The 16,025-nt window shown below is 44.8% G+C and overlaps 1 protein-coding gene across 3 annotated transcripts; it reads left to right on the plus strand.

Annotated features, from left to right (window-relative positions):
* Window positions 1-4,027: 4,027 nt before the first annotated feature.
* On the plus strand, window positions 4,028-13,706 carry LOC309330424 (SLAM family member 9-like). Of its 3 annotated transcripts, none has more exons than XM_081842093.1 (5): window positions 4,028-4,136; window positions 7,586-7,933; window positions 10,424-10,711; window positions 12,722-12,838; window positions 13,444-13,706. In XM_081842093.1, the coding sequence occupies exons 1-5, from the start codon at window positions 4,043-4,045 to the stop codon at window positions 13,470-13,472; spliced, it is 876 nt and encodes a 291-aa protein (XP_081698219.1). In that variant the 5' UTR covers window positions 4,028-4,042; the 3' UTR covers window positions 13,473-13,706. The 3 variants fall into 3 exon arrangements, 2 of the variants coding, with proteins under 2 accessions (XP_081698219.1, XP_081698220.1); XM_081842094.1 differs by lacking the exon at window positions 4,028-4,136 and adding an exon at window positions 4,551-4,677; XR_014151414.1 differs by lacking the exon at window positions 4,028-4,136 and adding an exon at window positions 4,552-4,677 and having other exon boundaries at window positions 10,424-10,698; window positions 12,730-12,838.
* Window positions 13,707-16,025: the final 2,319 nt, after the last annotated feature.

Raw genomic sequence — 16,025 nt, forward strand, 5'->3', positions numbered from 1 at the left:
CTTTCTCTCTCTCTTTCTTTTCTTTCTTTTTTTCTTTCAAAAACCTGATACCAGATGCTTGTCTTCTACTGTCCAGGTTCAGAGTGGGGCTGTAGATTGATTGTATGTGGGGGTGGGGATAGCTGCTTCATGGGTCCATGCTTTTGTGGGTGCCATACCCCTGAGAACATTGACGTATCATCACTTGTGCTGTGCATGACCAATATCTGTTTGTGTTTTAAAAATTATTGCTCAGCCCTTGGATCACCTACCCAGAGCTATGAGGAGTGGGAAGGACTCAGGGGCCAGGCATCTGCTTTGCATGCAGAAGGTCCTGACGATGCAGAAGATGCAGAGAGAGGTTTATCTGAATGCTGCATAGGGCAGGGTGTCCTGGTGTGGTCTGTATGCGGTGAAGCAGACAGAGGAAGATCCCTAAATGTTAACAGGGAGAAACCCGTGTTCTCTGTAAGAAACAAAGTGAATAAGCATGAGGTTGTACATATGTTCTTCTCAGTTATATGTTTATGAAAGTAAAGTTTCTTTTGTCTATAAAGAGTCTGGATGCATCACTTGAATGCACAGTTCCCCCTGTGACATGTGCATGTTTTGTAGACATTAATTGGAGAACTGCATTGCAACATTCATGTGGTTTCGCAATGAAAAATTTCATTTTGTTTTGGTTCTCATATTGGTTTGGAAATTCAGGATCGGATAGATTCACTTTTAAAGGCAAACCAATTTGATTGTCTCCCCCGTTCCTAGGCAGGGTAAAAAAGCCTCTTTCTGCTGACTTCATAAGGACTCCACGCACAGACACTGCAAAAACTACACATTTTGACAGTCTGGGTGTTCCACCAGTAGATTGGTGTGTAAACAGTCAGCAGGGAAAATCAACAACAAAAGAATGTTTTATATCACCTGTTTATTGACTAGTGAAGCAGCAAAAGTCACCAAGGCTTTTTGAATAAAAATGTTGACAAGTCAGAGTCGAGCGGATAGAAAAGGAGGAAGTCATGATTTTTCTTTTTTAAAATAAATAAATAAATAAATTCCAATTTTAAAGGTTACAAAAAGAATCAAAAAAGAAAACAAAACAGTACATAAAAGCAAATCCCATCCAGGAAAAAGTAAAAGAGTGAAAACAAAAAATAATAACAAAAAAAATTAAAAATACATACAGTTAAAAAGTCAAAAAGAAAAAAGAACAAGTCAAACCTTTACATATTTTCCTTTCTTTAACCTATTTAACTTTAACCTATGACTTCCTCATACCTCCCCTCTTTATATTCTAGTTCAGATAGGTATTTCAGCAAATCCTTCATCTTGTTTTTATCCTAAGGATTTATCTTGATATCCTATAATTTTTCATTCTCTCTTTCGCCAATTATCCATCCATTTTTACTTTATTTAATCTTATTTCTCATTAAAACTGATATATTTGAACTTATTCTCTTAAGACGTTTCCCCTAGGGTTATAAAAATTTCATTCCACGATTTTTCCATTTTTCATTAAAAAAAAAATTTAAATCTCAATATATACATTTTAGATTCCCAATTTTCTCCCACCGTCTCCCCTCCCCGGTCTCGGCCCCTACCAACAGTTCCCTCAACCTCCAACAGTCCATCAACCTGGAGATTTTAAATCCGAGGCTCTTAATTCTTCTTCATGTCCCGTCTGCCGATCTTCTTGATAATCTTTGGTATTAAAAAACAGTTCTCGGAGGGGCTGCAACTCATAGAACTGTAGAGCTGGAAGGGACCCTGAAGATACACCTTTAGGCACCAGGCAAAAACATCCCTTTTTAAACAGGCCTTTGGTTGATTTGACTGATCCTATGCCCTTTTAAAATGTGGGTTTTGGGGGGGGGGTGTAATTGGGTTGTTGCTTTCATTTTGATTATATATTTTGTGGTTTTATATTCTTATTTATTCTGTGAACCGCCCTGAGACCTCCGGGTATAGGACGGTATATACCGTAAGCTCTATTATGATTAATAATAATAATAATATGTGCTTTGAATGTGCTGTGTGTTCAAGAAAGGTGCTGTATGTTCAAGCATTCAAGAAATCACCCACATCCCATTAAGAGGAGCACAAAGAAGATCCATGATCAAGCTGGTCCAAAATTAAGCAAAACAGCTTCCTGACGCATGTCCTAAGGCCAGGGTGATAAAGGCTCATGTTATGGGTGCTGCTGTGTGTCTTTGAATATATGCTTGAATATATGTCCTTGAAAGGACTCCGATGCTGTGGAAAATTTGCTGCAAATGTGCACGGGAAAGAGAAATGTGGTTGGAGTATATTTTGTGGAACTGAGAATGGTTCTGATGTGCTGGTGAGCTCTTTCCAGCATTCATGCGCTCTCGGAGAGTAATGGAGTCCCATATCCTTTCCAAACAGTTCACTTCTCTGCCTATTGGCCAGTATCAAGTGTAGCACCCAACAAAGGAAGCCAACTGAGACCTGACATTGTCATCCACCTTGAGTACCAGAAGAAAAACATAATGGTAGACATCACCATCCCGTTCAAGAACAGGAAAACAGCCATGAAGGAAACCAGGGAATGTAAAATAGGCAAATACACTCCCCTCCCCAGCAGACATAGAGAGTCTTCATCCATGCCCTCCTCAGCAGAGCCTTAGAAGGCTGGGACCTTAACAACAAGCCCCTCCTGATAGCCTGCAGTGCGGGCAAACCCTACACCAAACTCATGAGTGAGTTGATGGTATCAGACACCATCTGGTGGTCCCAGGACCCATACTTGGAACACATCACAGGCCACTGCCTGTGCAAGGAGCCAGTTCCCTCCCCTCTGAAACCCCGGAAGCAGGGCAGGGGAGCTGCAGTTGACTCATCCCTTACACAGGGATGGACCATGAAGACGCCAAATATATTGCTTGCCCTCCTGACCTAGAGGAGGGAGTTACCACAGGCTGGTCCCGCTAGGCCCTTTTGCACCAGACAGGAGATCTTTGGGGTTAGCACTGATGGGTGCAGGATAGGGATCAGTCACACATCACAGGACACCAGTTTGGAGTGGGTCAGCTAGGATTTCACCAGAGGTGGACAAATATCCAGGAAGCTAGGAGAAAAATACACAGGCAACACCTGTGAACATTTTTGCAATCAATATCCACTAATGTAGCAGTTCCCAAACTTTTCGAGTCGCAGAGAACTTTTCAGGAAAGAAATTTGTCACGGAGCACTATCATCGCCGGGACAGATCTACTATGAAACTAAGGAAGCTTAAATGTCTGGGCCCCTAATCCCACAGGGGCCCCAAAAGCAACTTTAGTGCACATTGCTTAAGAAATTTGGGTTCAGGAGACCTAATCTGAGTCACATTGATTTGAGTCAGGTTGTTTATTTTTGTTGTTGTATACATTTCAACAACCCCAAAGCTTGAGTCAGTAGCACAGACATTGTAGAGGTGTGGTGATCTGTCATGGAACAACCCCATTGAAGAATATAACAGTGGTTAGTCAAACCTTATTGCTAGTTGTGAAGGCCCTCACATGGCAGTTTGAGCTTCAGGGTCCCCCAAATGCAGGTCCGCCACTGAGTCTCACCCTTATGCCACGGGCTCATATTCACTTATTTTTCTTTCCAATCTCTTCATGGAACACTTGAAGATGCTTTGTGGAGCACCAAGTGTGGTGTAGTGGTTAAGAGTGGTAGATTCGTAATCTGGGGAACCGGGTTCGCGTCTCCGCTGCTCCACATGCAGCTGCTGGGTGACCTTGGGCCAGTCACACTTCTTTGAAGTCTCTCAGCCCCACTCACCTCACAGAGTGTTTGTTGTGGGGGGGGGAGGGAAAGGAGAATGTTAGCCGCTTTGAGACTCCTTTGGGTAGTGATAAAGCGGGATATCAAATCCAAACTCTTCTTCTGCGGAGTCCAGTTTGGCAACCGCTGCTTTAATATAATGATCCTGCCATCTCCAACATGACCTTTTGACCCACAGATAAAACATCAGAAGGTCCTGGGTTCAATCCCCAGCATCTCCAGATGGGGCTGGGAGAGTCCTTTGTCTGAAACCCTGGAGAGCCCTCGCCAGCCCATGTCCTTTCAGAGGTCGGGAACTAAAGGTCACCCCTCTGCAGGCCATTTTGATAGGTGGGTTGGCCACCTACCTGTCAATCTTCTGACATCAGGTGATTTAAAGCCCTGCTGCTGCTGCAAAGGAAGAGAAAGGAGGGCCCTCAAAGTGTGCTCCTAATTTTGCCTTTGCAACCTTGGCTTGAATTCAGCACTTTTTGAATTTGGTGCTTTCTTCTGTCGCCGCCCAAGCTGCCAATTTCAAAAGGTGCCCAATTCATGCCGAAGGTTCTAATGTTTTCTTCCTATTGTATTTGATGCCATGGCTTTTACCTGTCTTACACCTGACCTCACCGGACATCAGGAGATAGGCAAGCCTCATGGGCCAAAAGGGGACATCGGGGTGGGCCCATAGTCCAGAGTTTTGTTTCCCCTGGTGAAGACTATCAGAGCAATGTTCTGGTTCCATATAAGGCAGCTTATTTTTGTCTCTGGTTGAGGTGGTGATTTTTAGAGAACACGCACACACTTTCGGTTTCATATGACTTACATGGAGCCTTGATGGCAGGAAATAGGCAGTAAAGAAACAGCAGAGCAAAGCCGAAATGATACTATGCAAGGCATTTTTCATTCTGGGGCTATTTGGACTACCAGCTGGTAAGTTCTGGATGCAAACTCCCCCTTCCCCATCTGAAAAGGAAGAACATGCTTGATAGATAGGGTCTTGGTTACTTGAAAGTCCTTCCTCAACTCCTTTAAAAGATTTCCTCTATCACAAATCCTGGCTCCAAAATTACACAGTGTTTGGTGGTGGCACCTTAAAGACCCCACCCCTAGTTTATTGTGGCAGGTTTCTGGGGTACAGCCCCCTTCGCTCCACACATGAAGAGTGAGCCTCCACTGTTTGGTGATGGCCCTAAAGGTGGGTAGGTGGGGTGTCAGCTGTGAGACCATGAAGGAGGCATTCCTGGTATGCAAATAAGTTTAAGGTGATTCCCAACAGCAAAAATGTTTTCAGGCTATCCTCATTTGTCACCTATCATGCGGCTGCATTAAGATAAATTCAACTGTGTAAAAAGAGGGCCTTCTCGGTAGTGGTGCCCGCCCTGTGAAACGCCCTCCCTTCAGATGTCAAGGAAATAAACAACTATCTGCCTTTTAGAAGACATCTGAGGTCAGCATGTATGGAGAAGTTTTTAATGTTTGATGTTCTACTGTGCTTTTAATTCTGTTGGGAGCCACCCAGAGTGGCTGGGGAAACCCAGCCTGATGGGCGAGGTATAAATAAATATAATAATAATAATAATAATAATAATAATAATAATAATAATAATGTTTTGATGGGTGTATTAATGGAATACTGAATGGTTTAGTTTATGTAAAATATGCAGGGATTTACGATATGTGAATTGAGCCATGGAAAGAGAAGAAGGGAAGTCACTGACATTTTAAGGTTGTTTAATGAATAATTTAAATTTTAAAATAGAAAACTTAATAAAAATTATACTAAAAAGAGAGAGACATGGTCCTCATTTAAACCAGAATTATCCAAAACCCGGGGCTTTCTCCATTAAAAGTCTGAAGGACTTAAGATTAATGAATATGTGCAGGAGGTTGGAGTAGACGACTCTGGGGATCCCTTCCTACTTTACAATTCTGGGAAGGAAGTTGCAGATCTTGCCACACACACATTCCACCGTCACAGGGCCATGTGTAACTATGGTTATATTGGGTTGTGCAACTGGCAAGGGGAGGCCCTGTTGTTGGTGGTGGTGCTACTGAGTGCTGCCTGTTTGGTGCTTCCCAGTGAACGGGGTCTTCTTGGTAGCAGCTGCCCTCCTTGCTGAAATGTGCCAGTCCTTCACTATTATGGAATATCCAGGCAGAATCAGAAAACCTTCCTGTTCCTCTAGGCACTCATCACTGAGACACACTGTTCCCGGCAACCTTGAAATGAGTCCGTTGTGTAAAGAGATTAGAATGCTTTTAAATGTTTTTCAGACCAGTGTATTGTTGTGCCAGCTTCACCTCCTTGGGGAGGAAGCGGGTGATTAATTAATTGATTTGTGTGTGTGTATATATAGATAGAGCAATCATTAATTAATTGTGTGTGCATCTGAAAAAAACAAGCAGGGAGGAGGCAGCTGGCTGGGGTAAGGAAGTGGTTAATGCCTTTTTGCGAGAGGGGTTAGTCACTGCCTGTGAGAATGACAGACTCTCTAAGTGTCCTTGTTTTCCAGGGACATCCCTGATTTAGAGCCATCCCGGTTTCTGATTTGAACCCGAAATGCTCCACTTTTCCTTAGGATGTCCCTATTTTCATTCAATAAATGTTGGAGGTTATGGAGTTATCAAACCCCAGAGCCGTCTGAAGGCAATTCTGAATAGGGAAGGTGTCTTTTTTTAATGTTTAATGTTTTATTGTGTTTTTATATATATTGGAAGCCGCTCAGAGTGCCAATAAGATGTGTAGGGTATAAATAGTAAAATTATCATTATGGAATGGGACGTCTCTATTTTCATCAGAGAAATGTTGGAGGGTATGGAAGGAGGCAGTGGAAAAAACACTCCTCAAGACACTATTTATGGATAGTCAACAATCTCCCCTTCTTGGCCAAGGTTCTTGAGCAGGGGGTTGTGGACCAGATCCAGGCATTTCAGTTGGGGTTTAGCCCCAGTTTTGGCACAGAAACTGCTTTGGCCGACCTGTATGATTACCTTTTTGGGGAGAGAGAGAGGGGGGGGGGGAAATGTGTCCTTGTTAATTCTTCTTTGTGCTGTGAATAGTGGAGGAGAGCAAGACTTCCTTCATACAGGGTCTGGCTTAGTTTTAGACTTAACTGCCCTCCTAGCACAGGCCCCCAAATGCTCTGGCTGCATTGCTGTGAACGGCCATCTTTTCAAGTTGGGCCAGGAATTTTAGTCTGGACCAAGTCCAGCTTCAGAGAGGTCACATACTGGAGGGGGCACTTGAGGGAAGGAGAAGCTGCTGGCTCTCCCCTGGCTTCACTACTGATGGCACAAAGACAACCCAAGAGGGGTCACAAACACCCTCCAGCTTTGCTCCGGGAGCACCAATCACCAGTCCATGGAATTGGGCGAGGGCCCCATTTTGTTATTCCCTTCAGAACCCAGCCCTGGAAAACTAGAATTGCCTTTTGAAGACTTTGGGCAGCTCCGCACCATCCATGGCTTATCCCAAAGAATCCTGGGAACTGTAGTTTCCTCTCACAGAACTATAACTCCCAGCACCTTTAATATTCTACAGCCTCAAGAATTATTTGGGGGGAAGCCATGTGCTTTAGATGTGTGTTGGATGTGCTTTAAATGGATGGTGTGCACCTGCCCTTAGAGAATAGGTGACACTGCAACATCTTCACGGTTTGACCCCTGGTTGAATGTGAACAAAAAATAAAGCCTCACGCCCTTCCTAGCTGAAAACCCAGAGAGCCGCTGCCTGTCAGTGTGGGCAAAATTAAGCTAGATGGACCAATGGTCTGAATTGACATAAGGCAGCTTTCAGTGTTTCTTGACAGTTTCTTCCTTCATTTCCTGGACCATACAGGTTCCTCTGGTGACGGAAATGCTGTGAATATGAAAGGAATTCTGGGACAATCTGCAACTTTCCTGCTGAACACTTCAGAACAATTTAAAAAGATTTCCTGGATTAGAACTAAAGGAAAGCAGGATCTTGAAAATTTTGTGGTAGCGATTCCACGAAAGGATCCAGAAGAGAGATGTGAACTCAGTGACCAACTTTTAGCATATAGAGGGCGGCTGAGTGTCTCTGAGGACTGCAAGACGTTACAAATCAATAATCTAAGTCAAGAGGATTCTGGCCCATATACAGCACAGATCTGGATAGCTGATGACAAAGATCCAATAAGGGAAACCTTTCCCCTGAGGGTGTATAGTAAGTATTCTAAACATTTCAGGCACCCAGGATGGGGCTCTGATTGAAGCACCTTAAGCCTTGAACTGGCTTTCACGTAGAGTCACAAATGATAATAGAGCATCTCTCATTCAGTCCCTGACCCTGTGAAAATAATTCTGGGCCTGCATCCACACCAGGGCCCTTCTGCGCTGATGAGGCCTGCAAGGAGAATTAAAATGGTACTTCATACAACACACTATGGCACTCTATCCAGACCCCCCACAAAAAAACCCAGCATGGCCCATCCCCATTACTAAGATCTCAAGATTGTGTCTCATTATCAGCTGTGGCCTAACAGGTTTTTGAGGTGATGGTGCACCCCACAAGAGCTAGAATGGCTCCATCACACCACTTTCACCTCTCCCCACAACAAGGGATGAACACCACAGTGTGGGGTATTTTGGCATAGAATTCCCACTCTGCCAGGCATATTATATTGTATTTATTTCCTGCCCTTTACCGTAAGGCCCCAGGACAGATTACAAGGTTTTAAAATCAAGTAAAACAATTTAAATGTAGCAGATTAGGACGGCCTGAAATATATATGGGGTGTCAGAGGCCAAGATAAAGAGGGGTGTGTTGAGCATATGATAGAAAAACTATATCCAGGCAGGGAGGGAATTCCATAGCTGGAGGTCCAGCACAAAGAACGCCCCATCCTGGGCCACGCATACCCAATGTTTGAAATCAATGGAAGTACATATAGATTCTCTACTGATCTTCAAGGGAGTCTGTAGGGAAGGAAATAATCTCTCATGTTTTGTTGCTTATTTCCGTTCTAAATAAAAACTTTTCTTATGCTTTTGCTGCTGTTTTTTCTTCCCTTTCCATTTATTTGCAGCTACCTCATTTGCCTTTCTGCTAATCACTGGGCAACAATTTTTTACTTTTTGAATGTTGTCTAGATTTCTACAACTGATTTAGGGTATTTTTGCACTGCTGAATCAGGAAATGGCATCCGTTTCTCTCCATCAGGTCAGGTTTACTGTAAACTGAATGGTGGGCATTGATAAAGGTAAGTACACGTAAATTGCATGTTGCTTCACCATTTTTCAAACTTCAGGGCTTGAACTTCCATTTCATGGAACTCCAGGAATGCGCAGCGGCAGGGAGGTCTCTCTTCAGAGTCCAACAGTAGTCAGCCATCATGACTGCGTCCCAGCGACCCTGATACCTGGTCTCCATCTCTTTCATGTCCTGATGGAATCTCTCCCCCTGCTCGTCACTCACTGAACCCAGGTTCTCAGGAAACCAGTCCATATGTGAAAATAGGTAGTGCATCTTGACACTCATGGTGCAGCCCAGGTTTCTGAAAGCAGTCAGCATGTTGTTGATAGGTTCTGCATAGTTTCTGGCCTTATTGTTGCCAAGAAAGTTCTTCACTACCAGAACAAATGCCTTCCACGCTTCCAGTTCCACTTCGTTCATTGAGTTTCCGAACTCTGGATCTCTGATGAGCTGACGGATCTGAGGACCGTCAAAGATGCCAGCTTTCAACTTCTCCATGGTCAATCCTGGAAAAGCCTGGCACAATTAAGTGAAGTAGTCACCATCCTTGTCCAGAGCCTTGGTGAACTGCTTGATTAAGCCGAGCTTGATGTGCAGCGGTGGGAAGAGTATTCTGTCTCTGTCCACCAGAGCGTTGTTGATGACGTTCCTTTTTTTGCAAGGTACCAATTCCTCCCGCACAGGCCAGTCCTTCTTCGTGTAATGCTGAGCATGGTCCCTCCTATCCCACATGCACAGAAAACATGGGTACTTGGTGAAGCCAGACTGTTGTCCCAACAAAAAGTTCACCATCTTCAGGTCAACACAAATAAACCACTTATGCTGATCATAACCAATTTTCTCCAGCACATACTTCACTGCTTCATAGTTCTCCTTCAGTGTACTCGAGTGAGCCAGGGGTATAGAGGCAAACTGGTTGCCGTTGTGTAGCAGAACACATTTCAGTGATCGATTGCTGCTGTCAATGAACAATCTCCGATCTTTGGGTTCGTACTGCGGCACTCCAAGCCCCATTAACTTAGTTTTGACCCCCCAACTTTATGCTTTGCCGCACCAAATTATGGAAGATTTCGAGGTTTTATGACTTACAACTGATCCCTTTTTGACATAATCAGCCAGAACTATCGGACCTGAATACTTCTTGTCATTAAAATAATCATTTTAATCATCATAATTACAATTGTCATTTGATAATTGTAATTATCAAAACAATTATTCGACATGGCATTTTACCCCCACCAACTTCTTCTAAAATGCTCCACACAAGCGTACATATGAACAAAAACGTAAAAAAAGACATGTGGCCATAGCTCAAAAACTTGACCTGATTGAGCAAAACCAATGTGATTTTTGGATTCAGTGCATCAGATTCCTCCTAAATCAACTGAAGAAACGCAGACAACAAATTTGTTGTTGACTAGTGCTGTTTTGTATATCATGTCTCTCTCCCTTCCTGTTCAGAGCGTTTATTGGAGGCTGACCTGGAGATTGTCTGTGACCCAAAAGATTATCGTGGTGGGAATGGAACTCTGCAGCTGAACTGCTCTGCAGGCAGCTGGGAAGATGATGCCACGTTCAGCTGGGCCCCAGCCAGCATGAGTGAATCCACCGGGAGATCTCTTGTCACCTGGCACAATTTAGAAGGCAATGATTTGAACTTCACTTGCAAAGTAGAGAACCCTGTTAGCAATGCATCTAAGACAGTGTCTATCCGGAAAAACTGCAGCACTGGTGTTGTAGACAACACTGGTAAGGTTTGCTCTTCATTTTTCTCTTGGCAGAGTAATGCCTGCATCTAAGCTTGGGCTCATTCATACTTCCACTTGTCCTCTACTTTCGAGACACAGGTCTGAGTGGTCTTCCACTTGTCTTGCCACTGTCCCGAGAAAAGACCACTCTTTACTGCTGAATTAGAGCAAATGTCAATCTGCAGAAAACCTGATTGACGTTTGCTCCAATTCAGCTGTAAAGAGTGGATTTTCTTGGAGGAAAGCAGGAGAAGCAAAAGTGTGGATGCGCCTCTAATTTTGCAATCCTGTTTGTGGATGAAGTTAAGTGGCTGTGAGGAGAACAGAAGACCTGGGAAAAGGTAGAAAAGTGGTTTTGTGGAATTAGAACATTTGTAATATCCTTACAGGGACGCAGGTGGCGCTGTGGGTTAAACCACAGAGCCTAGGCTTGCCGATCAGAAGGTTGGCGGTTTGAATCCCTGTGATGGGGTGAGCTCCCATTGCTCGGTCCCTGCTCCTGCCAACCTAGCAGTTCGAAAGAACATCAAAGTGCAAGTATTGGCTCCCTCGGCCAATAAAGCAAGATGAGCGCCGCAACCCCAGAGTCTTCCACAACTGGACCTAATGGTCCGGGGTCCCTTTACCTAATATCCTTACGAAGAAACTGGCAGTGGTAAGATTTTTCTCTCATTAAAAGCTACTTAGGAAGACAGTGCTCCGCCACTCATTTCTAGGCAGAGTCATGGGTCCAAGCTAGTCTTACAATCCTGTTTGAAGGTGACCTGACTAGGAGGACTGAGGACCTGGAAAATGTCTTTGCATAATTTGTTTCTTCTTAATCAGGATAGGACAAAGAATAGCCCACTGACCCAAACAATCTTGATATTTTCCCCATGTGTGACTCTTTTTATTTCACTGGATGTTTGCAGCACAAGATGATGGAGAACTGGACCAAAAGAAACAAAATGTACGGTACTTCAACAGGGATAAAAGCAAGGTATTAATAATCAGATGCACAAACATGGGATGGAAGACACTTGGCTTGACAGCAGCACATGTGAACAGGATCTAGGGATCTACACAGTTAACATGAGTCAACTGTGTGATGAGTCAACTGTGCGATGCAGTAGGAAACAACAACCACCACAACAACTATAATGCAATTCTAGGTTGCATCAAGAGAAGTATAATGTTCAGATCAAGAGAAGTACCATTGTATTCTGCCTTGGGGGCTCATCTACACTTGCTTGTCCTGCGTCTAGAAAGCACAGTTCTGAGCAGTTTCCCCCTTGTCCCATGCTTTCTAGGTAGGAGGCTGAGTGGTTTTCCATTTGCTCTACCACTTTCCCTGGGAAAACCCACTCTTTACAGCTGAATCAGAGCAAACATCCATCTGTGGGAAACCTGGTTGACATTTGTTCCAATTCAGCAGTAAAGAGCAGGTTTTCCCCTGGAACATATGGATGAGCCATTGGTCAGACCCCACTGGGAGTCCTGTGTCCAATTCTAGGCACCACAATTTGAGAATACTGACAAGCTAGAATGTCTGCAGAGGAGAGTGACCAAGATGATAAAGAGTCTGGAAACCAAGCCTGATGAGGAACAGTTGAGGGAGTTGGGTATGTTTAGGCTGGAGAAGAGAAGACTGAGGGATGATATGATAGCCGTCTTCAAATATCCGAAGGGCAAGCCTGTTTTCCCCTGCACTGGAGGGGTAGGACTTGAACCAATGGATTGCAATTGCAAGAAAGGAGAATGCAACCAAACGTTAATAACTTTCTGACAGTAAGAGCTGTTCAACATTGGAATGGACTCCCTCAGAAGGTGATGGACTCTCCTTCCTTGGAGGTTTTTAAGCAGAAATTGGATGACCACCTGTCATGGATTCTTTTCTTGTGATTCCTGCATTGCAGGGGGTTGGACTGGATGACCCTTAGGATCCCTTCCACGTCTACATTTCTATGGTTCTATGTGGCATTAGGGCCTGGAAACTAACATATATTGTTGTTTTGTATGTTCATCTTTTAAGGAAATGAGGCTTGCTACGAAAATATGTCTTTAACCCTGCTGGCTGCCATTCTCGCAGTGGAAAAAGTTGCCATCAGCGTCTGTGCTGGCGTTCTCATGTGGTGGAAGAAGCAAAGAGGTAGGAGATTTCACTGAACTGCACGAACCGCTTCAAAAATACCCCTTGAAACGGGCGAGGATTAGGCAGTTTTACCTAAAATAAGAAAAGAACAAAATGTCTCCTCCCATCCATAATCTGTAAGGCTGCAGGTTCCACAAAACCAAGACTGGGTTCATTCTCCAGTCTGGACCACGCAGAGTCTGGCCCCTGCGCTACATGGCCGCATGGCGAGCTCCTTCTTTGCCATGCTGCGCTCCTTGTATGGCAGCAGCAGCAGCCCAGGCCCAAGGTGAGCAGGAACGGATAGAGGGAGATATGCAAAGGGGGGACCCCAGCTCAGCCCAGTCCACATTGGCTCCTCTCCACAGGTGTCAGGGAGATCCCCCCACCAAGGTTTGCATCGGCCAGCCGGATTCTCCCCTACCCAGGTGGGCAGACGGTGCAGGCCAGTGCCACTTGGCTCCCGAGGGGGGTTCGCTCTGGCCCCCCAGGTGCCGACAACGTATGCTGTGCTGCTGGCCACCAGGCATTTTTCATCTTCAAGCATTGAACAACTAAGAGATGTGATTAATCGAGTGGACCTTGAATCCCAGATTGAAATGTGCCTCTTAATTTCTCGCCAGGTGATGCTACAGATCCCAAAGCGAAATGAAAAGGTTTCTGCTTGTGCCAAAGGATGTACACAAAGGATGGCCAAAGGATGTACACCCCCCCCCCAAATTTATAACTTAGTCACAGCTTTCCTGGGGCGACCGGAATTCAATTTGCTTGGGCTCCTTTTAACTTTGTCAGCCATGGGTGGAATCTACACACATATGAAAAACGTTCTGAAAATGCTTTTAAAAACCCCCCACAAACATTAAATTTTCCATAAGGCTCACCATCACCATCTAGCGTCACATTGTATATTGCACTTAAACACACACGTTTATTTGCAGCTGTATAGCTTGAGTCCATGGTTTTGCGTGGGAGGACTGGATCTGAAATATGGCTCAGTACACCAGGTGACACTGGATCAGTCATGATCTCTCAGCTAACCTACCTAACAGGGTTCTTGTGAGGAGAAAATAAAATGCAAGAGTTGGTTCTCTGCTCACTCCATTGCTCCCCCCACCCCCTCGCAAGGAACACATGTTCTCATTGGTCCTCTGAGGGGGATACTGAAGGGTACAGATTTGGGGCACCTTTTTTTCTAGAAGAAATGCAATGGCCTCTGAGGGAATCTCTCCTCCTGACAGCTGAGCATGACTCTCTCGTGCCTTGTTTCTTTCCAGACTACAACATTTAGCCAAGTAATCAATTTGATCAATCAATTAAAAAGTCCGTGGGCCAACTTCAAAATCATTCCAAATTAATTGGATGTAATGGTGCGTACTAATCTCAGTTGTTTTTGATGGGTTATTGCTGTGGATCATGGCATCAGTGAAGTTGCCATAACTTGATATAAAATGTACCCCTCGATGAACTACCGTATTTTTCGCCCTATAGGACGCACCGTCCCATAAGGCACACCTAGGTTTTTTGGGGGGAAATAAAGGGGAAAAAATTATTTTCCCCCCAGGCGCGGGGCTGGGGCGGGGGAGGCCCGCCCGAGCTTCCCCCGACCCCAGCCCCCAAACAGGCAGCTCTCTGCAAGCTGTGGGAGCCCAGCGCTGGCTCCCGCTGCTTGCTGAGAGGTCCGCGAAGCCTGGACAGACTGATCTCAGCGCGCGCAGGCTTCAGCATGCAGGCAACTCTCCGCAAGCAGCGGGAGCGCTCCCGCTGCTTGCGGAGAGGTCCGCGAAGCCTGGAGAGCGAGAGGGGTCGGTGTGCACCGACCCCTCTCGCTCTCCAGGCTTCACCGAAAGCCTGCATTCGCCCCATAGGACGCACACACATTTCCTCTTCATTTTTGGAGGGGAAAAAGTGCGTCCTATAGGGCGAAAAATACGGTATATTGATGCTGGTACAAGTCTTTATCTTAAATGTGTCCAAGGAGGCATTGATAACACTTCCTGACCTCCTAATACTTAATGTAAGGATGAACACCTTAATCCTGTGTTATCAGCAAAGATAAATTATCTCCTTTTGTAGGAAAGAATGAAGTTCTGTACAGAAAATAAAATCTTGCTCGAAAGGTAAACTCACAATTCAGGAAACATACAGACAACCAGTTAGTCATTTCTCAGTATGACCGTGTCCTTTCAACTTCAAACTCAGGGAAGTAAGCTGTTATGTACTGAGTTGAATAGGATCCAAACTGCAGCAGTCTGATTGGTCCTAGAACAATAGGATCCAATATGCAGCAGTCTGATTGGTCCTAGAACAATAGGATCCAATATGCAGCAGTCTGATTGGTCCTAGAACAATAGGATTCAGAATGCAGCAGTCTGATTGGTCCTAGAACAATGCAGCAGTATGATTGGTTGGCAGGAACCACCCAATCAGGCTCCAGATAGAAGTGAATCCACAACCTAATAGGCTTACAGTAGAATTCCAGAATTAGCCAATCATATGCAGCCCATTGTGTAAATAATGTATATAAAGCAGATACTTTGAGGGGACATTCATTCATTCCTCCTCACCACTATGAGCTGAATAAAGAGCATGAAATCAGAGGGGCGCCCTTTGCACCCCCTACGCTACGCCACTGGTTCCTGGCCATTTGCTATTCATAAGCAGAATAGCAAATGGCCAGGAACCAGTCGCGTAGCGTGGGGGGTGCAAAGGGGGCCAGCCGCACCGGGCGCAACATCTGGGGGTTAGGGTTCCCTTCTCCATAAAGTAGCATTGGCTCAAAATAATACTTAAGCCCCCTGTTTTTAATATTGGGTGGCTCACGAGCTCCAACAGGACCCCCTTTTCACTCTATGCTCTCAAGGATCAGCCCCATACTTTACTGGACACAGACCAGAGGAATGGCTGAGAGATTTCTGATGGTTTAGGGTCTTAAAAGAAGAGGAGGCACAGATTTCTGATGCCTGACTTTGGTTCCATTAGCCTTCAAAATCACCCCTTTCTTTGCTTTATTTTAGTGTGGGTCTGTGGCACATTGCTCCACTCACTCTCTAGGCTTTGGGGATGGTTAGGGATCCTTTTTACTCTCAAGATCATTGTGTGTATTGTTGTAAACAATAAAAATATGCCCTTTTTCCCTTATGGGGTATCCAAGAGCCTGTATAGAGTCCTTACGTGGGTTCCCTATTGGTAAGAGAAAATAACAGAG

Source organism: Podarcis erhardii (genome assembly GCF_964252035.2).
Source record: "Podarcis erhardii genome assembly, chromosome: 15".
Lineage (NCBI taxonomy): Eukaryota > Metazoa > Chordata > Lepidosauria > Squamata > Lacertidae > Podarcis > Podarcis erhardii.